At 35.9% G+C, this 21,893-nt stretch overlaps 1 protein-coding gene across 1 annotated transcript in view; it reads right to left on the bottom strand.

The window, feature by feature from the left end:
* Nucleotides 1-1,094: 1,094 nt before the first annotated feature.
* Nucleotides 1,095-21,893, bottom strand: part of IFT56 (intraflagellar transport 56) — a 66,458-nt gene continuing 45,659 nt past the window's right edge. The window contains exons 12-18 of the mRNA XM_081285436.1: nucleotides 21,794-21,857; nucleotides 19,753-19,841; nucleotides 19,436-19,519; nucleotides 18,448-18,517; nucleotides 16,568-16,674; nucleotides 11,999-12,132; nucleotides 1,095-3,460 (exon numbers count right to left, since the gene is read on the bottom strand). Coding sequence (XP_081141562.1) covers nucleotides 3,349-3,460; nucleotides 11,999-12,132; nucleotides 16,568-16,674; nucleotides 18,448-18,517; nucleotides 19,436-19,519; nucleotides 19,753-19,841; nucleotides 21,794-21,857 — 660 coding nt within the window. The 3' untranslated portion in view covers nucleotides 1,095-3,348. The remainder of the gene's footprint in view (nucleotides 3,461-11,998; nucleotides 12,133-16,567; nucleotides 16,675-18,447; nucleotides 18,518-19,435; nucleotides 19,520-19,752; nucleotides 19,842-21,793; nucleotides 21,858-21,893) is intronic.

The following is a 21,893-nucleotide window of genomic DNA, read 5'->3' as shown; positions in this document are numbered from 1 at the left end:
CTAGATGTTGAGCTTTTGGATCCATTCTGATTGCTTCTCCCAGATGAGGCAGAAGTATCCCATTTACAAGGATATAAACATTCCCATTATCTTATTTTGTCTCTCAATACTTTTTATTTTAGTATGAGGAATTGACTCCAGGGATGTTTTAGCACAGAAGCTACATCCCCAGTACTTTTTTTTTTTTTTAAATATACCTTTCCTACTTTATTTTTATTTTTTTTAAAGAGAGAGTGAGAGAGAGAGAATTTTAATATTCATTTTTCAGTTATTGGCGGACACAACATCTTTGTTTGTATGTGGTGCTGAGGATCGAACCCGGGCCTCACACATGCCAGGCGACTGCGCTAACGCTTGAGCCATATCCCTAGCCCCCAGTACTTTTTATTTTGAGACAGAGTCTTGCTAAGTTGCTTAGGGCCTCAGTAAATTGCTGAGGCTCGCTTTGAACTTGTGATCCTTCTGCCTCAGCCTTCTGAGTTGCTGGGATCATACCAGCTATCCAATACTTTATTGCTGCTAATGATATAAATTGCATCTTACTGTGTTAAGCTTTGTATACTTTGAGACTGACTTTTTTAAGGGCCAGTTTTATACATTACTTATCTTAGCATCCTTAGCACCCAGCAAATGCTTAGTGCACAATAAAATAATAATTAGGTGGGAACCAAAATATATGAGGTGAGATTTTACAAGTCCCTTGCTCTATCAGTTATTATATATTTAGTTATACTTTATTAACAAGTATTTAAGAGCTTTCTATGTATGAAGCATTGTACTTTGCCTGGTCATATAAATTCTGAATGAGCTATAATTCAGCAAAGAACCAAACCCTAATGTGATCAGGCATGAACCACAAGCCTCTTAGTGGAAAGGGCTTCTTAAGGACTATCTACTTCCTCTCTGGTAAACAGTAACTTGTGGGGCCCAAAAGTTTATTTTTCTACCTTTATTTTAGGGCCAGGAAAGAAAGAGGAGATGCCATGTGACATACTCAAGTCCCACACTCATTGCATGCAACAGAATACCATAATAAGAACCAAATAATAAACTTTAATTTGGATATAATACAATGGTATATAATTCTTATGAGGTACAAAAATAATTGTAAAATATTTTTCTCCATTTGCAAGTAATTCTGCTATGGACTATAAACCGTACAATGATGCTATAAACTGTACACATTATACTACATTCCTAAACCTGGGCCTTCCTCCCTCTTATAGCACAACATGTAAGAAAAACAGCCATGTAGCTTAAATCCTGTCAAGTCATTTTAGAAGTAGTAGTTATCCTTAATAACAGAGTTGGATCCTACTTCTATTTAAACTAGTCTTTATGTTTCTGGCTCAATCCTATAGATCAAAAGATGTCTAAAAATTAGACTAAAAATTCTGCAGGTTTTTTTGGAATAGGTATTTCCCCTCCCCCTCCAAGAGAGAAAAATGTCAGAAGGAATCTTAAGTGTTAAATTCAACAAAAGCTCATTTAAAGGTAAATCACCATTAATGGAAAAGCTTTTCAAGTATAAGAAATTTGAAAATAATAGCAATTCATTGGAAGACAAATTTAATTGCCAAAAGCTACTGAGGAGTTCTGTCTTTCCACTATTGTGTTTCTTTCTTTCTTTCTTTCTTTCTTTCTTTCTTTTTTTTTTTTTTTGGTACTGGGAATCTTTTAAGACAGGGATGCTTTGCCATTGAGCCACATCCCCAGCCCTTCCTAATATTTTAAGCAAAGAAAGATTTACAAGAATGATTCAAAAAATTATGGCAAGTTCTGCCCAGATCTGATTCACTAGTGCCTTTGATGCTGAGAACCAGTCATTATTGAAAGAGTAGAAACAAAATAATGAGGAAATAGAAGCTTTGGCTTATGAAAACTGATATATCTTTGTTTCCTAGAATTCCATTCAGTTTGTTGTGATTTGTGCTCTGATTAGATCTGAGTCCAACATAAAAGATAGGAAAACTGGCCATCTTTCTAAGCAGAGCTGAAAGAACCCATATAACTGTCCTGAGGTAAATGGCTATCTTTGGTCGCTGGTCTTCATTACTAGATGGCTTTAACTCCAGCCATGTTCCCATCTCCTGTCTGTACAACTCTTTCATCCATAGTGGAATGTTGGGGTAGGAGGAAGAACTAACTTAGTGTTTATAGGAATTCTTTCTTTCTTTCAGTCTCTTCCCATTTGTGTTGGATAGGGAACACTCTGCATTTTCTAGACCTATAACACTGGGTACCTTACATTTATAGGAAAAAAATACATAATGTAGAAACAAAGGTAATCTAATATGTAAAATAATGTGGGTCTACTTCCAGAAAACAGTCTGTGAGTCCAAAAGTGCTCAGTTGTGCTTCAGGTTTATGTTGTGAGAGCTCAGAAACATGGGGCTGCAATATGACTGAGGACAGAGTCTGACCACTAGGGGGCCCCTTGAGAGCTCTACACAGACTATGGTTTATCGCCATTACATTAATCAATGCTCACAATGCACATATATAAAACCTCTGTAGCTCTGCTTTCAAAATATGATGCTTATTCAGCTAATACATTAAGAAAAACTCTAACCTGCTTTATTATCTAAAATATGATGGAGAAGTGAGTAATAAGATTTGTTTCCTGAATACTTTCAGAGGCAGCACACACATTTTTTTATAGTACTCACCTTTTAAAAAACTGCAGTACTCATCTTACTCCACAGTAAAATATTATCATCAACAATTCAATTACTGAAAGAGAAGTCCCATAAGTCAATTATCTATTAATAACTGGATGGCTGATAGAGTATTTTACTGCCACTCTGAGAATCACCCTCCTAGTTAAAAACCTCTGTTCTTTGAGATTCAGAGATGCATCACAAAATCCTTTACAGAATCTCTGCTAAAATGGGATAATGTACAGAGATGGCTAAAATAACATGATAGAATGATGGTGATTCTTGAGTATCAAAGACACATGTTATTGCAGCTGGGAGAAAATGCCATGAAATGCTAACATGAAAAGAAAAGGAAAAAAACAAAACAAAACAAACAAAAAAACAAAAAAACAGAAAAAAAAGGCTATGCTGCTTTCCTTAAAGTTAGTAAACTACCTAAGAGTACTCTGAGTATTTTTGGAAGAAAGGCACCAGATAAGTCCAAAGTCTTATTGCTAGTAGGATCATACAGGGGCCACGGCACAGATAACAAGTACTTTGTTCAGTCAGCAAAGTCTAAGTCAGTCACTGATCTTGAGGCTTGAAAAGCAAGGAAGGAGCCCCGTGTCTTATATTCAACTTGAGGAAAGTGATTTCCAATTTTAAGTCGAGGTGGAAGCTGATTCTTAAGATTAGGACTCAATCTATTTTAGATAGGCACTCTGTTTTCTTTGGCCCATTTCTTCATGATTCGAATGATGTATTCTACTTGGGTGTTACCTGTGCTTCTCAGTAAATGCAGCACTTCTCGAATGGTCTCTCTAAAGAAAAGATTTGAAAGAACAAAGTATTTCAATAAATATGAAAATTAACAAACTAGTAATTTCAAACTGTACTTCTAGCAGGGCATCTGTGAATAGAATCTACCATGGTATGCTCATAAGCCAATTAAAAACTTCCTGGGTCTGGGGATGTAGCTCAAGCAGTAGCTCAAGCAGTAGCGCGCTCGCCTGGCATGCGTGCGGCCCGGGTTCGATCCTCAGCACCACATACAAACAAAGATGTTGTGCCCGCCGAAAACTAAAAAATAAATATTAAAAAATTCTCTCTCTCTCTCTCTCTCTCTGTCTCTCACTCTCTCTTTAAAAAAAAAAAAAAAAACTTCCTGGATTTATGGGGGCTGGGGTTGTAGCTCAGTGGTAGAGAGCTTGCCTAGCATGGTTCGATCCCCAGCACTACATAAAACTAAGTAAACAAAATAAAGGTATTGTGTCCATCTACAACTAAAAATATATATTTTTTTTAAATTTCCTGGATTTATATTCTTACAGTGGCATAGTAAAACGAGAGATCTTGTGAAATACTCCTTGTCAACCCAGGTTCTCCTTACTTATCTGTATTATCTAACTACATACTACTAATTGTTTTGTCCTTGAGACTACCTAAATATTTCTACACTTAATTTGTATGATAAGGTAGAGAGCATATATATATCCAGGTGTCAGATTCTGGGAGCTGGATTCAAATTCTAGCTCCACAGTTAATGAGTCACTTCATTTGTCTGACCCTTCCGTTTCTCCTTTGTTTAAGGCGGTGATCACTTTAAATTGGGTATCATTACCATAGTTGGAAAAAAAAATTTTTTTTTTGAATTTTTTTTTTGGTACTGGTGATTAAACTTAGGGGCACTTGACCACTGAGTCATATCCCCAGCCCTATTTTGTATATTTATTTAGAGACGGTCTCAATGAGTTGCTTAGCACCTTGCTTTTGCTGAGGCTGGCTTTGAACTCGTAATCCTCTTGTTTCAGCCTTCCTAACCCCTGGGATTACAGGGGTGTGCCAGCCATTTTTTCCACATTTTTATTGGTGCTTTATAGTTGTACATACTGATAGGATTTGTTGTTACACATGCATACATAGACAAAACACGACAACAATACAATTTAGCCAATATCACTCCCCAGAACTCTTCCTGCCCCCCTCCCATACTTTGATCCCTTTCCTCTAATGACTCCCTTTGATTTTTAGGAGATCCACCCTTCCCTTTGTTTTCCTTTTTCCTCTCCAGCTTCTGCATGTTACAGAAAATATAAGACCCAAAACCCTCTGAGTTCGACTTATTTCATGTAACTTTGATGGTCTCTAGTTCCATCCATTTTCCTGCTAATGATATAATTTCTTTCTCTGTCTCTCTCTCCCCCCCATCCTCAGCAGTCCTGGGGATTGGACCCGGGCCTTGTACATGCTAGGAAAGAGCTCTATCATTTTTCTTTATAGCTGAGTAAAACTCCATTGTGTACATATACCACATTTTCTTTATCCAATCAAACCAACACCTAGGCCGGTTCCATGGTTTGGCTATTGTGAATGTTTAAATGTGGGTATGTATGTATCACTGTAGTAAGATGACTTTAATTTTTCAGGATAAATACCAAGAAGTGGTGTATCTGGATCACATGGTGGTCCCATGTCAAGTCTTTTAAGGAACCTCCATACTGATTTCCATAGTGCTTGTAGTAATTTACAGTCCCACCAACAGTATAAAAGTGTTCCTTTTTCTCCACATCCTTTCCAGCATTTATGATTATTTGTATTCTTGATAATCGTATTCTGACTGGTGTGAGATGAAATATCAGTGTAGTTTTGATTTGCATTTTCCTAACTGCTAATGATATTGAGCATTTTTCACGTATTTGTTGTCCATTTGTATTTCTTATTTTGAGAATTACCTATGTGGTTCATTGCCCATTTATTAACTGGGTTGTTTGATCTTTTGGGGTAAAGTTTTTCAAGTTCTTTATATATTCTAGATATTAATCCTCTGTCAGAAAATAGCTAGTGAGGATTTTTCTCCCATTCTGTGGGTTCTCTCTTCACATGCCTAATTATTTCCTTTGCTGTGCAGAAGCTTTTTAATTTGAAGTCATCCTATTTATTAACACTTAGCATTATTACTTGAACTTTAGGGGTCCTATTGAGAAAGTCATTGTGCCTAAAAGCTGGAGTGTTGACCCTATGTTTTCTTCTAGGAGTGGCATAGTTTCTGGTCTAATTCTGAGGTCTTTGTTCCATTTTCAGTTGATGAGAAATAAGGGTCCACTTTCAATCTTTTACATATGGATAACCAGTTGTCCCAGCACCATCTCCAATGTATATTTCTGGCACCTTTGTCAAGGATCAGATGATTGTATCTGTGTTTGTTTATCTCTGTTTTCTATTTTATACCATTGGTCTATGTGTCTGCTTTTATGCCTGTATTGTGCAAGTGTGTTTTTTTTTTTTTTTTTAGTTTCAAGCATTTAATAAACATTAAAAAGAGCATTATTCATAATACATGACAGAAGATGACAGTCACATTGGTAACTTTTAGTCAGCAAATTATGTATGTTTTTTTAATGCATCTTACCTTTTCATATTTATTTTTTAAAAAAACAAGATTGAGAACATGCTGCTTTAAATCATTACGGTATATCATTATTATCTTTCCTTAAAATATTTTGTTCCAAGTGGGGATTTTATCTTACCCAGGGAGGTTTCTCATTTGGCTCCTGATAACCTGTCTCTTTCTCTTGCTTTTGTTCCTAGCCTGTCCTGGAGATAACAATTTTGTATAGATGATTGTGTTGCACCTGTACCCTAAGTGTAGACAGAACAGGGGAAGCCTTTGCCCACTTCACCCCTCAGTCTTGCAGAGGATTGTGGTCACAGGTTCTGAGAACTGCATAGGTCCAGGCCCAGGTCTGAGGCTTCATGGCATGGTGGTACATGTTGGGCAAGAGGTCAAATCTGCTATTTCTCTCTCTCTCTCTTTTTTTTAACTAGGGCTGAACCCAGGGGTGCTCTACCACTGAGCTCCATCCGGGTCCTGTTTTGTTTTGAAATAGGTCTCGCCAAGTCGATGAGGCTGGCGTCTAACTTTCGATGGATCCTCCTGCCTCAGTCCGAATTAAAAGGGATTAAAAGTGCCTGTCTCCTTGCTGTTTTTCAGCCCTGGGTTTTCTGCATTGGGTTTTGTGGGGAATAAATCATCTGGTACAAGGCAAGTAAGTTACTTTTTCTTCTCTGCCTTTCTTTGATATTCTCTTAGAACTCGGGGAAGCGTGGAACTGTAGGATAGAAATGCAAGTCATCCCTCCCTTCCAAAGATGCACGTAAGAGCTGCTGTGGCAGGGAGAGGTGCAGTGTTCTCAGGAAACTGCCATGGTGAAAAAATGAAGCCAAGGAAGTTAAAATCAGCCAAATTCTACAGTGAAAGGCTTAGACTTGTTTTGCTGAGGGGGTGAGGCTGACTATCAGAGAGTTAGTTCAGGGATAACTCTTCCCTCAAGGTCCAACATTGTATTTGTTTCAATGCAGGTCCGGAGTCTACAGAGTAACAAATATCAGACTTTTTAATTTTTTTTGCCAGTACTGGGGAGATTGAGCCCAGAGCCTCATGTAATGAGCCTTTTTATTTGTTATTTTTGAGAGAGCATATTGCTGAGTTATCCAAACTGCCCTAAACTTGTGATCTTCTTACCTCAGCCTCCTGAGTAGCTGGGGTTACAGGTGTGTATGACCATGCCTAGCTTCAGAAATATTTAAAACTACACAGATTTCTTATCGCATCCCTTTCACCTGAAATTCTCAACCTTTGATACTCTCTGTAATAAATTTAACTCATGTTCACGTACATCTCCTTTTGCAAGTTCTCAATGAAACCTGACTAATTTTCACTAACAAGTCTTTTATGAGATTATAAAGGAAACTAAAATTACACTGTGAATTCAGCTATCTGCTGAAGGAAATGATTTGAATGGTAAAGAGTTTTATTGTTTACAATGTCATAATTTTTATTCTGTGAAATGAAGTGAAAGCATAATACAAAGAAAATTATGTTTGTTGTGGTGTATCTTCTTGGTTTGTAGTGTATCTGTGTGTGTGCACATGCACAAGATATAACTTCTTAATTGCACAGACATTTTACTCATTTTTGTACTTGGGACTGAATCTGGGACTTTGTGCATTAGCACTCTACCACTGACCTACATCCCCTGTACTTTTTATTTTTTATTTTATAGTTGGGCACAATACCTTTATTTGTTTATTTGTTTATTTTTATGTGGTGCTGAGGATCGAACCTGGCTCCTCACAGGTGCTAGGCGAGCGCTCTACTGCTGAGCCACAATCCCAGCACCCCTGTACTTTTTATTCTATTTGAGACAGGGTCTTATTAAGTTGCCCAGGCTGGAAGTAGCTAGGATTATAAGTGTAAACCACAGTGACCTACTAGGTTGTTTCTTCTTCTTCCTCCTCCCCTTCCCTCCTTCTCCTTCTCCTTTTTCTTTTTTGTGGTACTGGAGATTGAACCCAGGGAGTCTCACATGCTAGGCAAGCCCTCTACCACCAAGCTTTATCCCTAGCTTCCTGAATCTACTTTAAGAATGTTATCTGTGCTGGGTGTGGTGGCACATGTCTGTATTCCTGGCAACTCCGGAGGCTAAGACAGGAGGATTGCAAGTTCAAAGCTGGCTTGAGCAATTTAGCAAGACCATTAGCAACTTGGTGAGATCTCATCTCAAAAAATAGAAAGAAGCCAGTGGTGCATGCCTGTAATCCCAGCAGCTCAGGAGTCTGAGGCAGAAGGATCACAAGTTCAAAGCCAGCTTCAGCAATTTAGTGAGGCCCTAAGTAACTTAGTGGGACCCTGCCTCAAAATAAAATATAAAAGGGCTGGAGATATGGCTCAGTGGTTGAGCACCCCTGAGCTCAATGCCTGGTACCAAAAAAATAAAATGGGATGGGAATGTAGCTCGGTGGTAAAGGGTCCCTGGGTTAGATCCCCAGTATCAAAAAAAGAATGTTATCTGCAACCAGTGTGGTGGCAAATGTCTATAATTCCAGCTATTGGGGTGGGGGTGGGGCAGCTGAGAGAGGAGGATTCCAAATTCGAGGTTAGCCTCAGCAACTCAGTGAGACACAGTCTCAAAATTAGTTCAGAGGTGGAACCCCTGGGGTTCAGTCTCCAGTACCACCAAAAAAAAAAAAAAGGTGGTGAGATTAACAACAGGAGTTACTTGTAATGTTTTTCTTGTATACATTTGAAAATGTTGTCATCATTTTACCTTTTTAAACAAATTTTAAAAAAATATTTATTTTTCAGTTTTAGGGGGACACAATATCTTTATTTTTATGTAGTGCTGAGGATCAAACCCAGTGCCTCATACATGCTAGGCGAGTGCTCTACCACTGAGCCACAACCCCAGCCACATTTTACCTTTTTTTAATTTTATTTTTTAAATTAATTAATTAATTAATTTTACAGTAGAATGCATTTTAACATATTGTACAAAAAAGGAGTACAACTTCTCATTCCTCTGGCTGTACATGGTTCAGAGTCACTCCCCTAGTGTAATCATACATGTATATAGGGTAATAATGTCTGTCTCTTTCTACCTTCCTTCCCATCCCCACTACCCTAACCTCCCCTCACTCCCCTCTACACAAACCAAAGTTCCTTCATTCTTCCCCATCCTCCCACCCTGCTATGGATCAGCATCCGCTTATCAGAGAAAACATTCAGGTCTTGGTTTTTTGGAACTAGCTTATTTCACTTAGTATGATATTCTCTAGTTCCATATATACTTTACTGCAAATGCCATAATTTCATTCTTCTTTAAGGCTGAGTAATATTCCATTGTGTATATGTACCATGTTTTCTTTATCCATTCCTCTGTCAAAGGTTACCTAGGTTGGTTCCATAGTTTAACTGTTGTTAATTGAGGTGCTATAAACATTGATGTGGCTGCATTACTGTAATATGATAATTTTAAGTCCTTTGGGTATAAACCGAGGAGAGGGACAGCTGGGTCAAATGGCAAATTCATTCTAAGTTTGCTGAAGTATCTCCATACTGCTTTCCATAATGGTTGCACCAATTGGCAGTCCCACCAACAATGTGTGAGTATGCCTTTTCCCCCACATCCTCTCCAAAACTTATTATTGCATGTATTCTTGATAATTGCCATTCTGACTGGAGATGAAATCTTAGAGTAGTTTTGATTTGCATTTCTTTAATTGCTAGAGATGATGAACATTTTTTCATGTTTGTTGATCAACCAACTGTATTTCTTCTTCTGTAAAGTGTCTGTTCAGTTCCTTAGCCCATTTATTGATCAGGTTATTTGGGTTTTTTTTGGTGTTAAGTTTTTTGAGTTCTTTATATACCCTGGATATTAGTGCTCTATCTGAGGTGCATGTGGTGAAGATTTTTTCCCATTCTGTAGGCTCTCTCATCACATTATTGATTGTTTACTTTGCTGAGAAGAAGCTTTTTAGTTTGAATCCATCCCATTTATTTAGTTTGAATTATCCTATTATTGATTCTTGATTTTACTTCTTGTGCTTTAGGAGTCTTATTCAAGAAGTCAGGGCCTAAGCCAACATGATGAAAATTTGGACCTACTTTTTATTCTATTAGGCGCAGTGTCTCTGTTCCAGTCTTTGATCCATTTTGATTTGATTTTTGTGTAGGGTAATAATAAGGGTCCACTTTCATTCTTCTCCTTATGGATAATTCAGTTTTTCCAGCACTATCTCCAATGTATATTTTTGGCACTTTTGTCAAGGGTCAGATGATTGTATCTGTGGGTTTGTCTCTGTGTCTTCTATTTCATACCATTGGTCTCTGTTTTTATGCCTGTACTGTGCAGTCTTTGTTACTATAGCTCTGTAGTAAATTTGAAGCTGGGTATTGTGACGTCTCCAGTATTGCTTTTTTAGCTTAAAATTGCTTTGGCTTTTCTGGGTCTTCTATTCCAAATAAATTTTAGGATTGTTTTCTCTATTCTGTGAAGAATATCATTGGTATTTTGATGGGCATTGCACTAAATCTGTATATTGCTTTTGGTAGTATGGCCATTCTAACAATGTTAATTCTGCCTGTCCATTAACATGGGCGGTCTTTCTATCTTCTGGGGTCTTCTTTAATCTTGTTCTTCAATGTTCTATAGTTTTCATTGTGACGGTCTTTTCACCCCCTCTTTCAACTCCTTGGTTACATGTATTCTTAGGGTTTTAATTTTATTTTTCAGGCTATTATGAATGAAACTGTTTTCTGGGTTTCTTTCTCAGCAGATTTGTTGTCAGTATATAGAAAAGCTATTGATTTTTGAATGCTGATTTTGTAACCTGTTACTTTGCCAAATTTGTTTATTAGCTCTGGAAGTCTTTTAGTGGAGGTGTTTTGTTTTGTTTTTGTATCTTCTAGGTATAGAAGATACATCATTCATGTCATTTGCAAACTGTGGTAATTTGACTTCTTCCTTTCCTATTTTTATCCCTTTATTTCCTTTTTTTGCCTAATTGCTCTAGCTAGAATTTTTAGCACAATATTAAATAGAAGTAATGAGAGTGGATATCCCTATCTTGTTAATATTCATAAAATTTTACAAAGCTAGAGGAAGAGGTGATTTCTTCAAGAAATTTGGTCAGGAAAGCCTCAACCACATTAATAAACATAGAAGAGAGGAGCATAAAAGAATAAGATTTGGTGAATGACCAGCATTTATGCTTTAACTAATTTAATTTAATTAATGTAAAAACATTTTACGTAATGCATGCTAAAACCTGCTTATTGATTTTCCAGACCTGTATGTAACTGTCTCTGGATCCACTTCCCTAACAATCTTTTCACATTTTCTACTTCTTTTCCCCACACCTTCTTTCACCTGACCAAATGCTTTTAAATTTTTGTTTAGGATTATAAATAGGTACAAGGCAGGAAGTATTTTTGATAGATTATTTGCTTACAAAATTATCATATTTTCTATTCACACATGAGCAACAAATATATTCCATTGAGTTATTTTAGGACATTTAATTTAGCTTTAATTTTAATTCAAATGAAGTATAACACTTTGTGGAACAAAAAAAGGCAAAGGAAAAAAAAACAGAGTTATCAACCATATCCACTTAATTCCTAATTCTTTGAGGCCTAACCTAAGACAAGAAAAAGCCAATAAGCAAAGAAAAGAGTAAGATTTTGTTTATAAAATTGGCTATTATCCATCACTGTAAACAACAAGAAAAAAGAAAATGGCTGTTCATTTGGAACAAAATATATACATCTTGCCCTTCTACATAAGAGCTGTAGCATACTCAGTGTTCCAGTATATAAAATTTAAAATGATTTGATTCTGTAAAAGCAAGACATTTCTGGAGGATGGTCAGAAATATTTAACATCTTAACATTTTTTTCATTATTCTAAAACACTGTTATAACTTTGAGTTTTCAGAAGATACCATCCAAGAAAACAAATGTTTTCCCTCACACACCAAAAATGAATAGTGGTAGTATCTCCTGTCTGTTTACTTACTTGGGTTCTCTCCCAGCTAAGATCATCTGGAAAATGCCCACACACGCACCCCTTTTGCCTTCCCAGTATTCGGGGTTGGGATCTAGCCTCTCTAGGACATCAAAAGCTTTGGCTGAGTAGTAAAACTGGCCCATCTGAAAAAAAGAAAGTGTTATGGTAATACTTGTAGTCAAAAAATTGGACACTAATCATACAGATAACATGAAATAGAACTGTATGAAACAAGTGATATGGGTAAATGACAATGTTTTCAGTTAGCAAGTTAAATAAATTCCAACTCCTAACTAAAATGAGAAGGAAAATCACAGTTTGAGTACAAATTCAGTTTAAATTAGTTTACCTTCATTCCATTTTCAATAGTGTATTTTTTTTTTACATATAGTCAAGTTATACTGTCATCAACCCTTGTTATTTATTCTAAGTACATTTGAATCTTGAGGATAAGCCCTAATGACTTATTTGAACCAGATATTTTTAAGTGTCCTTAATACATTCTTTTTACATTACTACAATTCATCTTATGTTAATCTAATTATGTTTAATTCAAGAGTAGTCTTTTTCTGTTCTTGTTCTTAAATTCTCAAAATGCCTAGATGTATACTGACCTTTAGTCTAAATACTCAGTTTCTTAAAATATGTAATCCATTTTGACAGACACCTTTCCCAATATAGTACATTCCTTGACCTCTTGGAACAGGCTGAAGACCATTAAGTTTTGCTTTAATGTGTTTTTTTTTTTTTTTTTGGACTGGCAATTGTAAATGCACATTGCCAACAACTTCACTTAGGTTTCCAAACTGCTGGGCAACCTCTTCACTTGGCATGGTTTGGCTAGTTCTCTATACCTTCTATTAACTGTTTTTCTAAACTTTTGGCAATTTCCCAAAGGCCTCTACTGCATTCTTAATTTAGCTCAATTTTATACTTGACAAGGAAAACAAGTTTCTTCCTTTCACTTAAAATAATATTTACAACTTCATTCATCTTCCCATTCTCTCTTATTCTTTTCAAGGTTAATCCTTCTACCTATGTACTAAAATATTTTATTATAAAATACACAAAGATAGAATAGTACAGGAAACATACATGTACATCTTACAAACTATAATGTGAATATAAATGTGTCCATCACTCAGGTCAAGACACTGAAACAAAATAAAAGCTCTCTGTGTGTCACTGCCAGACCATAATCCTCTCCCTTCACCACCAAGAGGTAACTACTATTCTTTTATAGTCATTAATTCTTTGACTTTCTTTATAGTTTTGCCTTCTATCTATATATCTTTTAAAAATATGAATTTGTTTTGCCTCTCCAAACTCTAGATATATGAAACAATACTGCAATATTCTTTTTTTTTTTTGGCCGGGGGGGAGGGAGTACCGGGGATTGAACTAAAGGGCACTCAACCACTGAGCCACATTCTCAGTGTCTGATTTTTATTTTATTTCGAGACAGGGTCTCACTGAGTAGCTTAGTGCCTTGCTTTTGCTAAAGCTGGCTTTGAACTCATGATTCTCCTGCCTCAGCCTCCCTAGCTGCTGGGATTATAGGTGTGAGCCTCTGTGCCTAGCTTGCAATATTCTTTTGTGTCTTGCATTTGACTCAACATTATATTTGTAAAATGCATTTACATTGCTCTAATTGGTTCATTTCTTTAAAAAAAAACTTATTTTGAAATAATTATAGATCTATAGATAGTTACAAAGATAGACACAGGTTATGTGTACCTTTTATCCAGCCTCCCTAATTGTTCTGGCTTATGTAAATACAATATAATATCACAATATCAAAACCAGGAAATTGACATGGGTATTTTGTGTTGATAATAGTCCTATCATTTTGCCACATGAGTGGATTCATATATGTACCACCACTATTAAGATACAGAATTATTCCATCATCACAAATATTTGATTACCATTCATAGTCACATGCATGCCCTTCCCTGCTCACCACTCCTAAACCTGTAGCAACAATATATTTTGTTCTCTATCTGTATAATTTTGTCATTTCAATAATGTCCTTCCTTTCTTCCTTCCTTCCACCCTGGGGATTGAATCCAGGGGTGCTTAATCACTGACCCACATCCCCAGATCTTTTTTATCTATTTTATTTAGAGACAGGGTTTTGCTGAGTTACTTGGGGCCTTGCTAAGTTGCTGAAATTGGCTTTGAACATCCTGTCTCAGCCTCCTGAGCCACTGGGCATGCTTCACCATGCCTGGAAAGAATGTTATATATTTCACATACATATAAAAACAAACAGTATGGGACCCTTTGAGGTTGGATTTTTTAACAGAATATAATGTCCTTATTCCTTGTTAATCTAAGTTACAGGTTTGACAATAGTTGGCCATTATTATGGTCATCCTGCAAAAGAAGGAGGGATCCCCACCCAAAGTTTGATTGTGGTATTGAGAGTGGAGATGTCACATATACCCCAAGGGGTATGAGAAGATTTCTTACATACATAGTTGAGGTCTCTTTCAAGAGCAGAGTAGACCTCTCAAGCAGGTCTGATATGGCCTGAGAAAGCAGAAAAAGGATTCTGGCCTGGGGTTAGGGGTGAAGACCAGGTGGGGCATCCTGAGCTGGGTCAGTGCTTGAATGGTTTGTATCACCCAATGGCACCAAGGGAGGCAGCATCCAGGCTTTCTTGTCATTTTGTCCAGATGTGGGGCCCAAAGGGATGAAGGAGGGGTGAGGTTTAAAAGCCATCAACACTCAAACATCAGGAAATGGAGTCAGTCTCCTCATCCGTTTCTTTTTATATGTTTAACCATTCACCTATATAAAGATTTTTTTCTAGTTTGACACTATTACAAATAAAGAAAACTATTATTAACATTTGGGTGTTTGTATGGATAGAAGTTTCCATTTCTCTGGGATAAACGTATAGGCCATCATTGTAAGTGTGTTTGTATCAAGTCCTTCTAGTGAATCGCGAAACTAGTGGGTTGCTATGAGAAGATAGTGCCAGGTTGTTTTTCATGGTGATCATTTTCCTTTGACTTTAACACTACCCCACTTTTATCTCCTCTATAGCTTTAATCCATCAAAAGTGGCTATACTCTCTTGAATCTTTAATCTCCCTTTCCTTAGCCTACAGTATAATTTTACCCATCAAAATTAACTCTCCACCCCAACTCCCCTAAATCCATACTGTTTTCCCTTTTAAGCTGGCACCATAATTTTTTTCCTTATTCTCAAAATCATGAATTTAAAGACTCTGGTCAACATTATACTCATTACACCTGTTTTCTAATCTGACTTTCTTCTCTATCTGCTGCTACTGCCATCTCAGTTCTTATATATTTCTATCTAGATATAGAATTTAACATTCCCCTTCCTTGGCTTGTGATAAATAGGAATTAGAAAAAGAGAAATGAAAACTATTTTTTCCTCTCCTGATTTTTCTAAATACTTTTCTGGGTTCACTCTGTGAGTTTCCTAATTGTATAATTTCTATTGGGAGCTCCAATGATACTTGGTATTTAATACATCTAAAATTGAAATCATTTCCTGTCAATGTTTTCTTTTCCTCAGCCTTCTGTAACTTACTTAATCACATTACTGCCCACTGAATCATATTAAACCGTTATTTTCAAGTTTCCAGTGTCTCGAATCCTTCTCTACTAATGGCGATACTTCTTTTTTAGTAATGATTCACTTTGAAACATGCTGTTATCGATTAGCTTAACATTGTATTCTCTTTATCTGATATTTTCCCATATTTTCAATAGGATGAGATATTCCAAAAATAGAAATTTTCTAGGATTTGAGGCTAATATTTTTTAAAAACTTGTAATCTACAGGATAAGGTCCCAAACTACTTTTCTCTGGGGTTGGGGTTGGGGTTGTGGCTCAGTGGCAGAGTGCTTGCCTAACACATGTGAGGCACTAGGTTTGATCCTCAGCACCACATATAAATAAATAAATAAAATAAAGGTATTGTGTGTATAACTAAAAATAAATAAATAAATGAATAAAACTACTTTTCTTTGTCTTTTCAACTACCTCTTGACATATCTCTCTCCCCCAATATCTAATTATCTGTCTATCTAATACACACACACACACACACACACACACACACATACACACACAAACACAGACTAGTGTTAAATATGACTGCTTTCTTCTTCCTTTTTCTGGTTCCTTTGTATTTCCTGTCTACCATTTATATCTTAATATTCTTCAAGGCTTGGTTTACAACACTTCTCACTTATTTCCTTTCTTGGTAAATCTCACTGTTTTTGAGGATTTCAATTACTACTTAAATGTTGACGATGATTCCCAATCTGTCTCTAGACATAATTTCAGAATCAAATTTCCAACCAACAGATGAATATATGAATGATATCTATAAATACTGTCCACCTCTGGAGTTCAGTAATTTATATACTTAAGTCTAGTGTTAATTTATAAAAAGGATATTTCTGATATGACTATGCAAAAATCTTTGCACCAATAACCACTTAGGTTCTAGGACATTTTCCCCTAAAATTTAGCCACTGCAGCAATGTAATGCTCATTTTCAATTTTCCCTTTACTACCTCTCAAACTCACCTTGTAACAGTCATTAGCAATGAGCTGTAAAAGACTAAAGGACTCGCCAGAAGTTTCCATCTTGAGATAAAGTTCCCAGGCTAGTCTTGGTTTCTTATTCATGATATCTACAAAAGGAAAGAGATAGTTATGATTTTTAAATGAAAAAGAAATAACTTCTGGCAGGGGATGGTGGTGCACACTTATAATCTCAGCTACTGGCGAGGCTGAGGCAGGAGGATTGCAAGCTTTAGGTCAGCATGGGCAATTTAGGGAGACCCTGTCTCAAAATAAAACTTTAAAAGGGCCGGGGATATAGCTCAGTGATAGAGTAGTTGCCTAGTATGCATGAGGCCCTGGCCTCAATCCTAGTACTGAAAAAAAAAAAAAAAAAAAAAAAACAGACAAAAAACAGAAAAAGGAAACAAGAAAGAAGACAGGAAATAACTTTTGCATATTGTTATTCTATATTCTAAATATATAAAGTAGTGGTAGAATACCCTTACATGGAAAGTTTGCAATGTTGGCATTAAGCTGGCTGTCTACTGGAATCCTACCATATTTAAAATATTTCAGATTCATATAATTGTTTTTTATTTTATTTATTTATTTATTTATTTATTTATTTTTAAGAGAGAATGAGAGAGGGGAGAGGGAGAGAGAGAGAGAGAATTTTTAATATTTATTTTTTAGTTCTCAGCGGACACAACATCTTTGTTGGTATGTGGTGCTGAGGATCGAACCCAGGCCGCACGCATTCGAGGCGAGCGCGCTACCGCTTCGCTTGAGCCACATCCCCAGCCCAATATAATTGTTTTTTAGATTGAGTTGATTTCCTGTAGTTTCTACTTTGCTAATTTGCTTAAGAGGACACCTATCATTCATTCAATCCTATTCACAGTTTCCATTCACTTAGAAAACCTAACTGCATGTGGCTCAGTGGTGGCGCTTTTGCCTAGCAAACATACATATAAATAAAATAAAGGTCCATCAACAACTAAAGAATATTTTAAAAAAAGAAAAGAAAACCTAACTGCTAGGTTGGGGTTGTAGCTCAATGGTAGAGTGCTTGCCTAGCAAGTGAGGCACTTGGGTTTGATCCTCAGCACACGTAAAAATAAATGAATAAATTAAAAAAGGTATTGTGTTCATCTATAACTATGAATGTTAAAAACAAAACAAAACAAAAACCCTAATTGCTAAAATTTTCCTGTGGCTTAGAAAAAAAAAATCAATGAATATTTGAAATCTGAGTTAAAAAAAAAAAAAGGAGCCAAAAAAAAAATAATGAGAGCACTTATAGACTATATAGTATATAAAAATATTACAATTTTGACATTTTGGCACTTTTCAGGCCTAGAAATCGAAAAGGTAAATCAGAGTGTATTATTTCACAAACAACATGGTACACTGAGAGTTTGGAAACTTTAATGAAGTAGAAGAACTTGACATTTATCAGGACTATAAGTAGTAGGTAAGTGTTGGTTGGTGGAACTAATCATAGGATGAACTTTCCTAACATATTTACATGGCAACTCTTACTGAGTATTATTAACCACCTTTAATTTCGGTGTTTACTCATTCTTTTTTTTTTTTTTTTTAATAGAGAGTGAGAAAGAGGGAGAGAGAGAATTTTAATATTTATTTTTTAGTTTTCGGCAGACACAACATCTTTGTTTGTACGTGGTGCTGAGGATCGAACCCAGGCCGCACGCATGCCAGGCAAGCGCGCTACCGCTTGAGCCACATCCCCAGCCCAGTGTTTACTCATTCTATAGAAAAAAATACAAGAAATGCTTAAAGATTAGATAATGCTTAATGTAATTTCAAAACAGATTATAAAATAAGAAAAATAAAAAGAAAATCATTGCTTATATTTATGTATTTAAAAGAAGACTCACAGCACCGAGCTAACCAACTGAGGTAAACGTAATCATTTTTCATCTTCTCACTTTGGATCAAGAGAAACACCTACAACAAGAGGAAAGAAAGGAAATAAATCTGAGAATAGTTTTGTAATAAAAACATACAATATCAGCTTACCTTAGACTGATGATCAATATAGCCTTATAGATTAATAACAAAATTAAATTGAAGAATTCAAATAAATTATTTTGAAAAAATCAAGACAATCAATCTATGGAGTTTGAAATCAGGACAGTGGTTGACCCTGGGGGAAGGGGACTGACTTACAATGGAGATGAGGGGTTTCAAGGGTTTTGATGATATTGTTTCATGATCTAGGTGATAATAACATAGGTATGTTGACTTCATTGCTATTCATCACAGGGCATACTTGTTATTTGTATACTTTTCTATACATATTATAGTTCTATAAAATTTATCAAAAAGGGTAAATATTAATGTTATAAAACCTATATTTTGGGCTGGGATCATGGCTCAGTGGTAGAGCGCTTGCCTAGCACGCGCAGGGCCCTGGGTTCAATCCTCAGCACCACATAAAAAACTAAATAAATAAGATAAAGATATTGTGTCCAACTACAACTAAAACATAAATATTAAAAAAAAACAAAAAACCTGTATGTCAGGCTGGGGTTGTGGCTCAGAGGTAGAGCGCTCGCCTAGCACACACACGGCCCTGGGGTCGATCCTCAGCACCACATAAAAATAAAAAAATAAAGGTATTGTGTCCAACTACAACTAAAAAATAAACAAATAAAAAAAACCCTATATGTCTATTCACATTGTACTTTTTAAGGTAATCTAAGAACAAAAGAATCTTTAGTAGTCCTTTACCCACAATCATTTTATTTTAGTAAGAAAAAGATAAAGATGTTTTTAGATAGACTCATTCAAATGTCTTCAAAAGCAGGTGTCTTAGTAAATGTCATTCTTTCAAACAAACAAACAAAAACAATTGGTACCCACCTCTTCACCCTCACTGGTATTACCTGTTGCTGCTTTGGCTTGGGCATAATTAAAGTTAAAGATGTCATCATTATAGAAGTAACTCTGAAAAATATCCCAAAAATGGCCATAATGAGCATTAACTTTAATATAAAGTACAAAACCATTAGTTACAGTGGATAAATATATAAATAATCTCAAGGAATTAGGTTAATTCCTTGTCTCTAATGCCACCAGAGGAAAAAAAAAGGGCTACCTTATCTGTAAGAGTATCTAACTTCTGACACATTATTTATAGTATTTCACACATACAGTCATATAGATAATTATATACTGACCTTAAATGAATTGAGGTAAATCAAGACATCATCAAATTGTTTAAGCAGGAAGAAACATGAAGCCATACATTGCCTCCCTGGAATTGTGTCTGAAATGGAAGGGGAAAAGAAACCATGGAAGTTAATGAAACTAAAAGCTCTCTTTAGTTGAAATTTGAGTTAGTATACAATTTAGAAATAGGAATACATTCCAAGACATCTTTCTAGATTCTGCAATTACAGATTCTGTTTAGTGGATCAAGCCTCAGCATAACAGAGGGCACAGCACTTGAGTGACTAATAATCTCTCTGGGGGGTTAACTCCCAAAGTACAAAATGAACAAGTCTCTTCAGGTACACTGGCTCCAGTATTCCCCAGATCATTTTTTGGGTTTTGATTCTCTCATCCAACTCTAACATCTATACAATCAATGTATCTTGATCTCCTTTATCACTTGTCTAAGACAACCTAGCACCTCCAGTCTCAAACGGAGAAATAACTTGTCACAGAACCAGCAGATTCTTATTCCAATCCAACTTTCTGTCTGGCATCAGCCTCCTACTAGAGGTAGCAGAGGACTAGTATAATCCTGACCCCTGCCACAGGCATTCTCAAGATTTTACCCACTTCATTTTTTTTTCCATAGCACTTATCATAGTCTGATATATCATATAACCTATTTATGCATTATGTCCTTAGTCTGTCTGTTCCACAAGACTGTAAGCTCCACAAGGGTAGGAAGTTTTGTTCATTTGTTCATTTTGTTTACTGCTATATTCATTCATCCCCAATACCTCAATACATTTTTGTTAGATGAATGAATTAATGAATATACAGGGAAAGAAAATTATTTCGCACATAGTATTGATGAAACAGTTGTGAATATCTCAGGGGTGATAAAAATATTTAACAATCTGTTGAGCATGAATAACATTAATCAGAATAGATGCCAGCCATAGACAACTGGTATAGGCAGCCAGATCAATTCATACTGGATATTAGCCCCCCCGCCTTTTTTTTTTTTTGGTACTGAGGATTGAACTCAGGGACACTCGACCACTGAGCAACATCCCCAGCCATATTTTGTATTTTATTTAGAGACAAAGTCTCACTGAGTTTCTTAGTGCCTCACAGTTGCTGAGGCTGGCTTTGAACTTGCAATTTTCCTGCCTCAGCCTCCCAAACTGCTGGGATTATAGGCATGGGCCATCACGCCCCAGCTACTATCAGCCCTTTCTATAGCCCTTCCTCAAATCCTACACTGAATCTATTTTTTCTTTATTTTATTTTTTAGTTGTAGATGGACACAATACCTTTATTTTATTTATTTTTATGTGGTGCTAAGGATTGAACTCAATGCCTCATATGTTCTAGGTGAGTGCTCTACCACTGAGCTACAAACCCAGCCCCTTACACTGAATCTTGACTGATGAAATCAATTACTTTAATAGTAAAAATAAAGTCACTATTACTAGGAAATATATGTGAACCTTAGGTTGCTATTCCAGGAAGAAAACACTTTCTAAGTTTAATATCCATGTAAGAAATCATTACATAAAAGATAAACTTAAATATCATTTTAATTTTTTTATATGGGTGAAAAACCACAGGCAAAGTTTAAAGGCCAATGATCCACTGGAAAAAATATGTGCAATATGACCAACAGTTAATATGTAAAGAACTATTGAGGGCTGGGGATATAGTTCAGTTGGTAGAATGCTTGTCTTGAATGCACAAGGTTCAATCCCCAGCATCACAAAAACAATAACAAAAAAAGAACTATTGAAAATTCAATAAAATGTAACAATTCATATTAAAACTGATTCATACTTTTAAAACTCTCATGATCTAAAGAGTAAATATATACTCATTTATTTATTTATTCTCTCATTCCACTTTAGCTAAAATACTCAGAAATGATAATTCCAATATTCTGACCTCCCACTTTATAATATGAAGCCTAACATATATCCCTAGACAAAAAAAAAATGAAACTTCACTAGTTAACATTACCCAACTCCAATTGTGAGTCATGCTCATTAGTATAGATTTCAAACATACCACATTCACTTGCTGATCCTCCCACCAACTGGAAGAACTGCTGGGCAATTTTCATATGATCCCTCTGAAAAACAAAACAGAGCTGATATAGAAGATAAGG

This window comes from Spermophilus citellus (genome assembly GCF_964194105.1).
Source record: "Spermophilus citellus genome assembly, chromosome: 3".
Lineage (NCBI taxonomy): Eukaryota > Metazoa > Chordata > Mammalia > Rodentia > Sciuridae > Spermophilus > Spermophilus citellus.
Note: the sequence above shows the minus strand (reverse complement) of the source record. Positions and strands in the feature narration are given on the sequence as shown.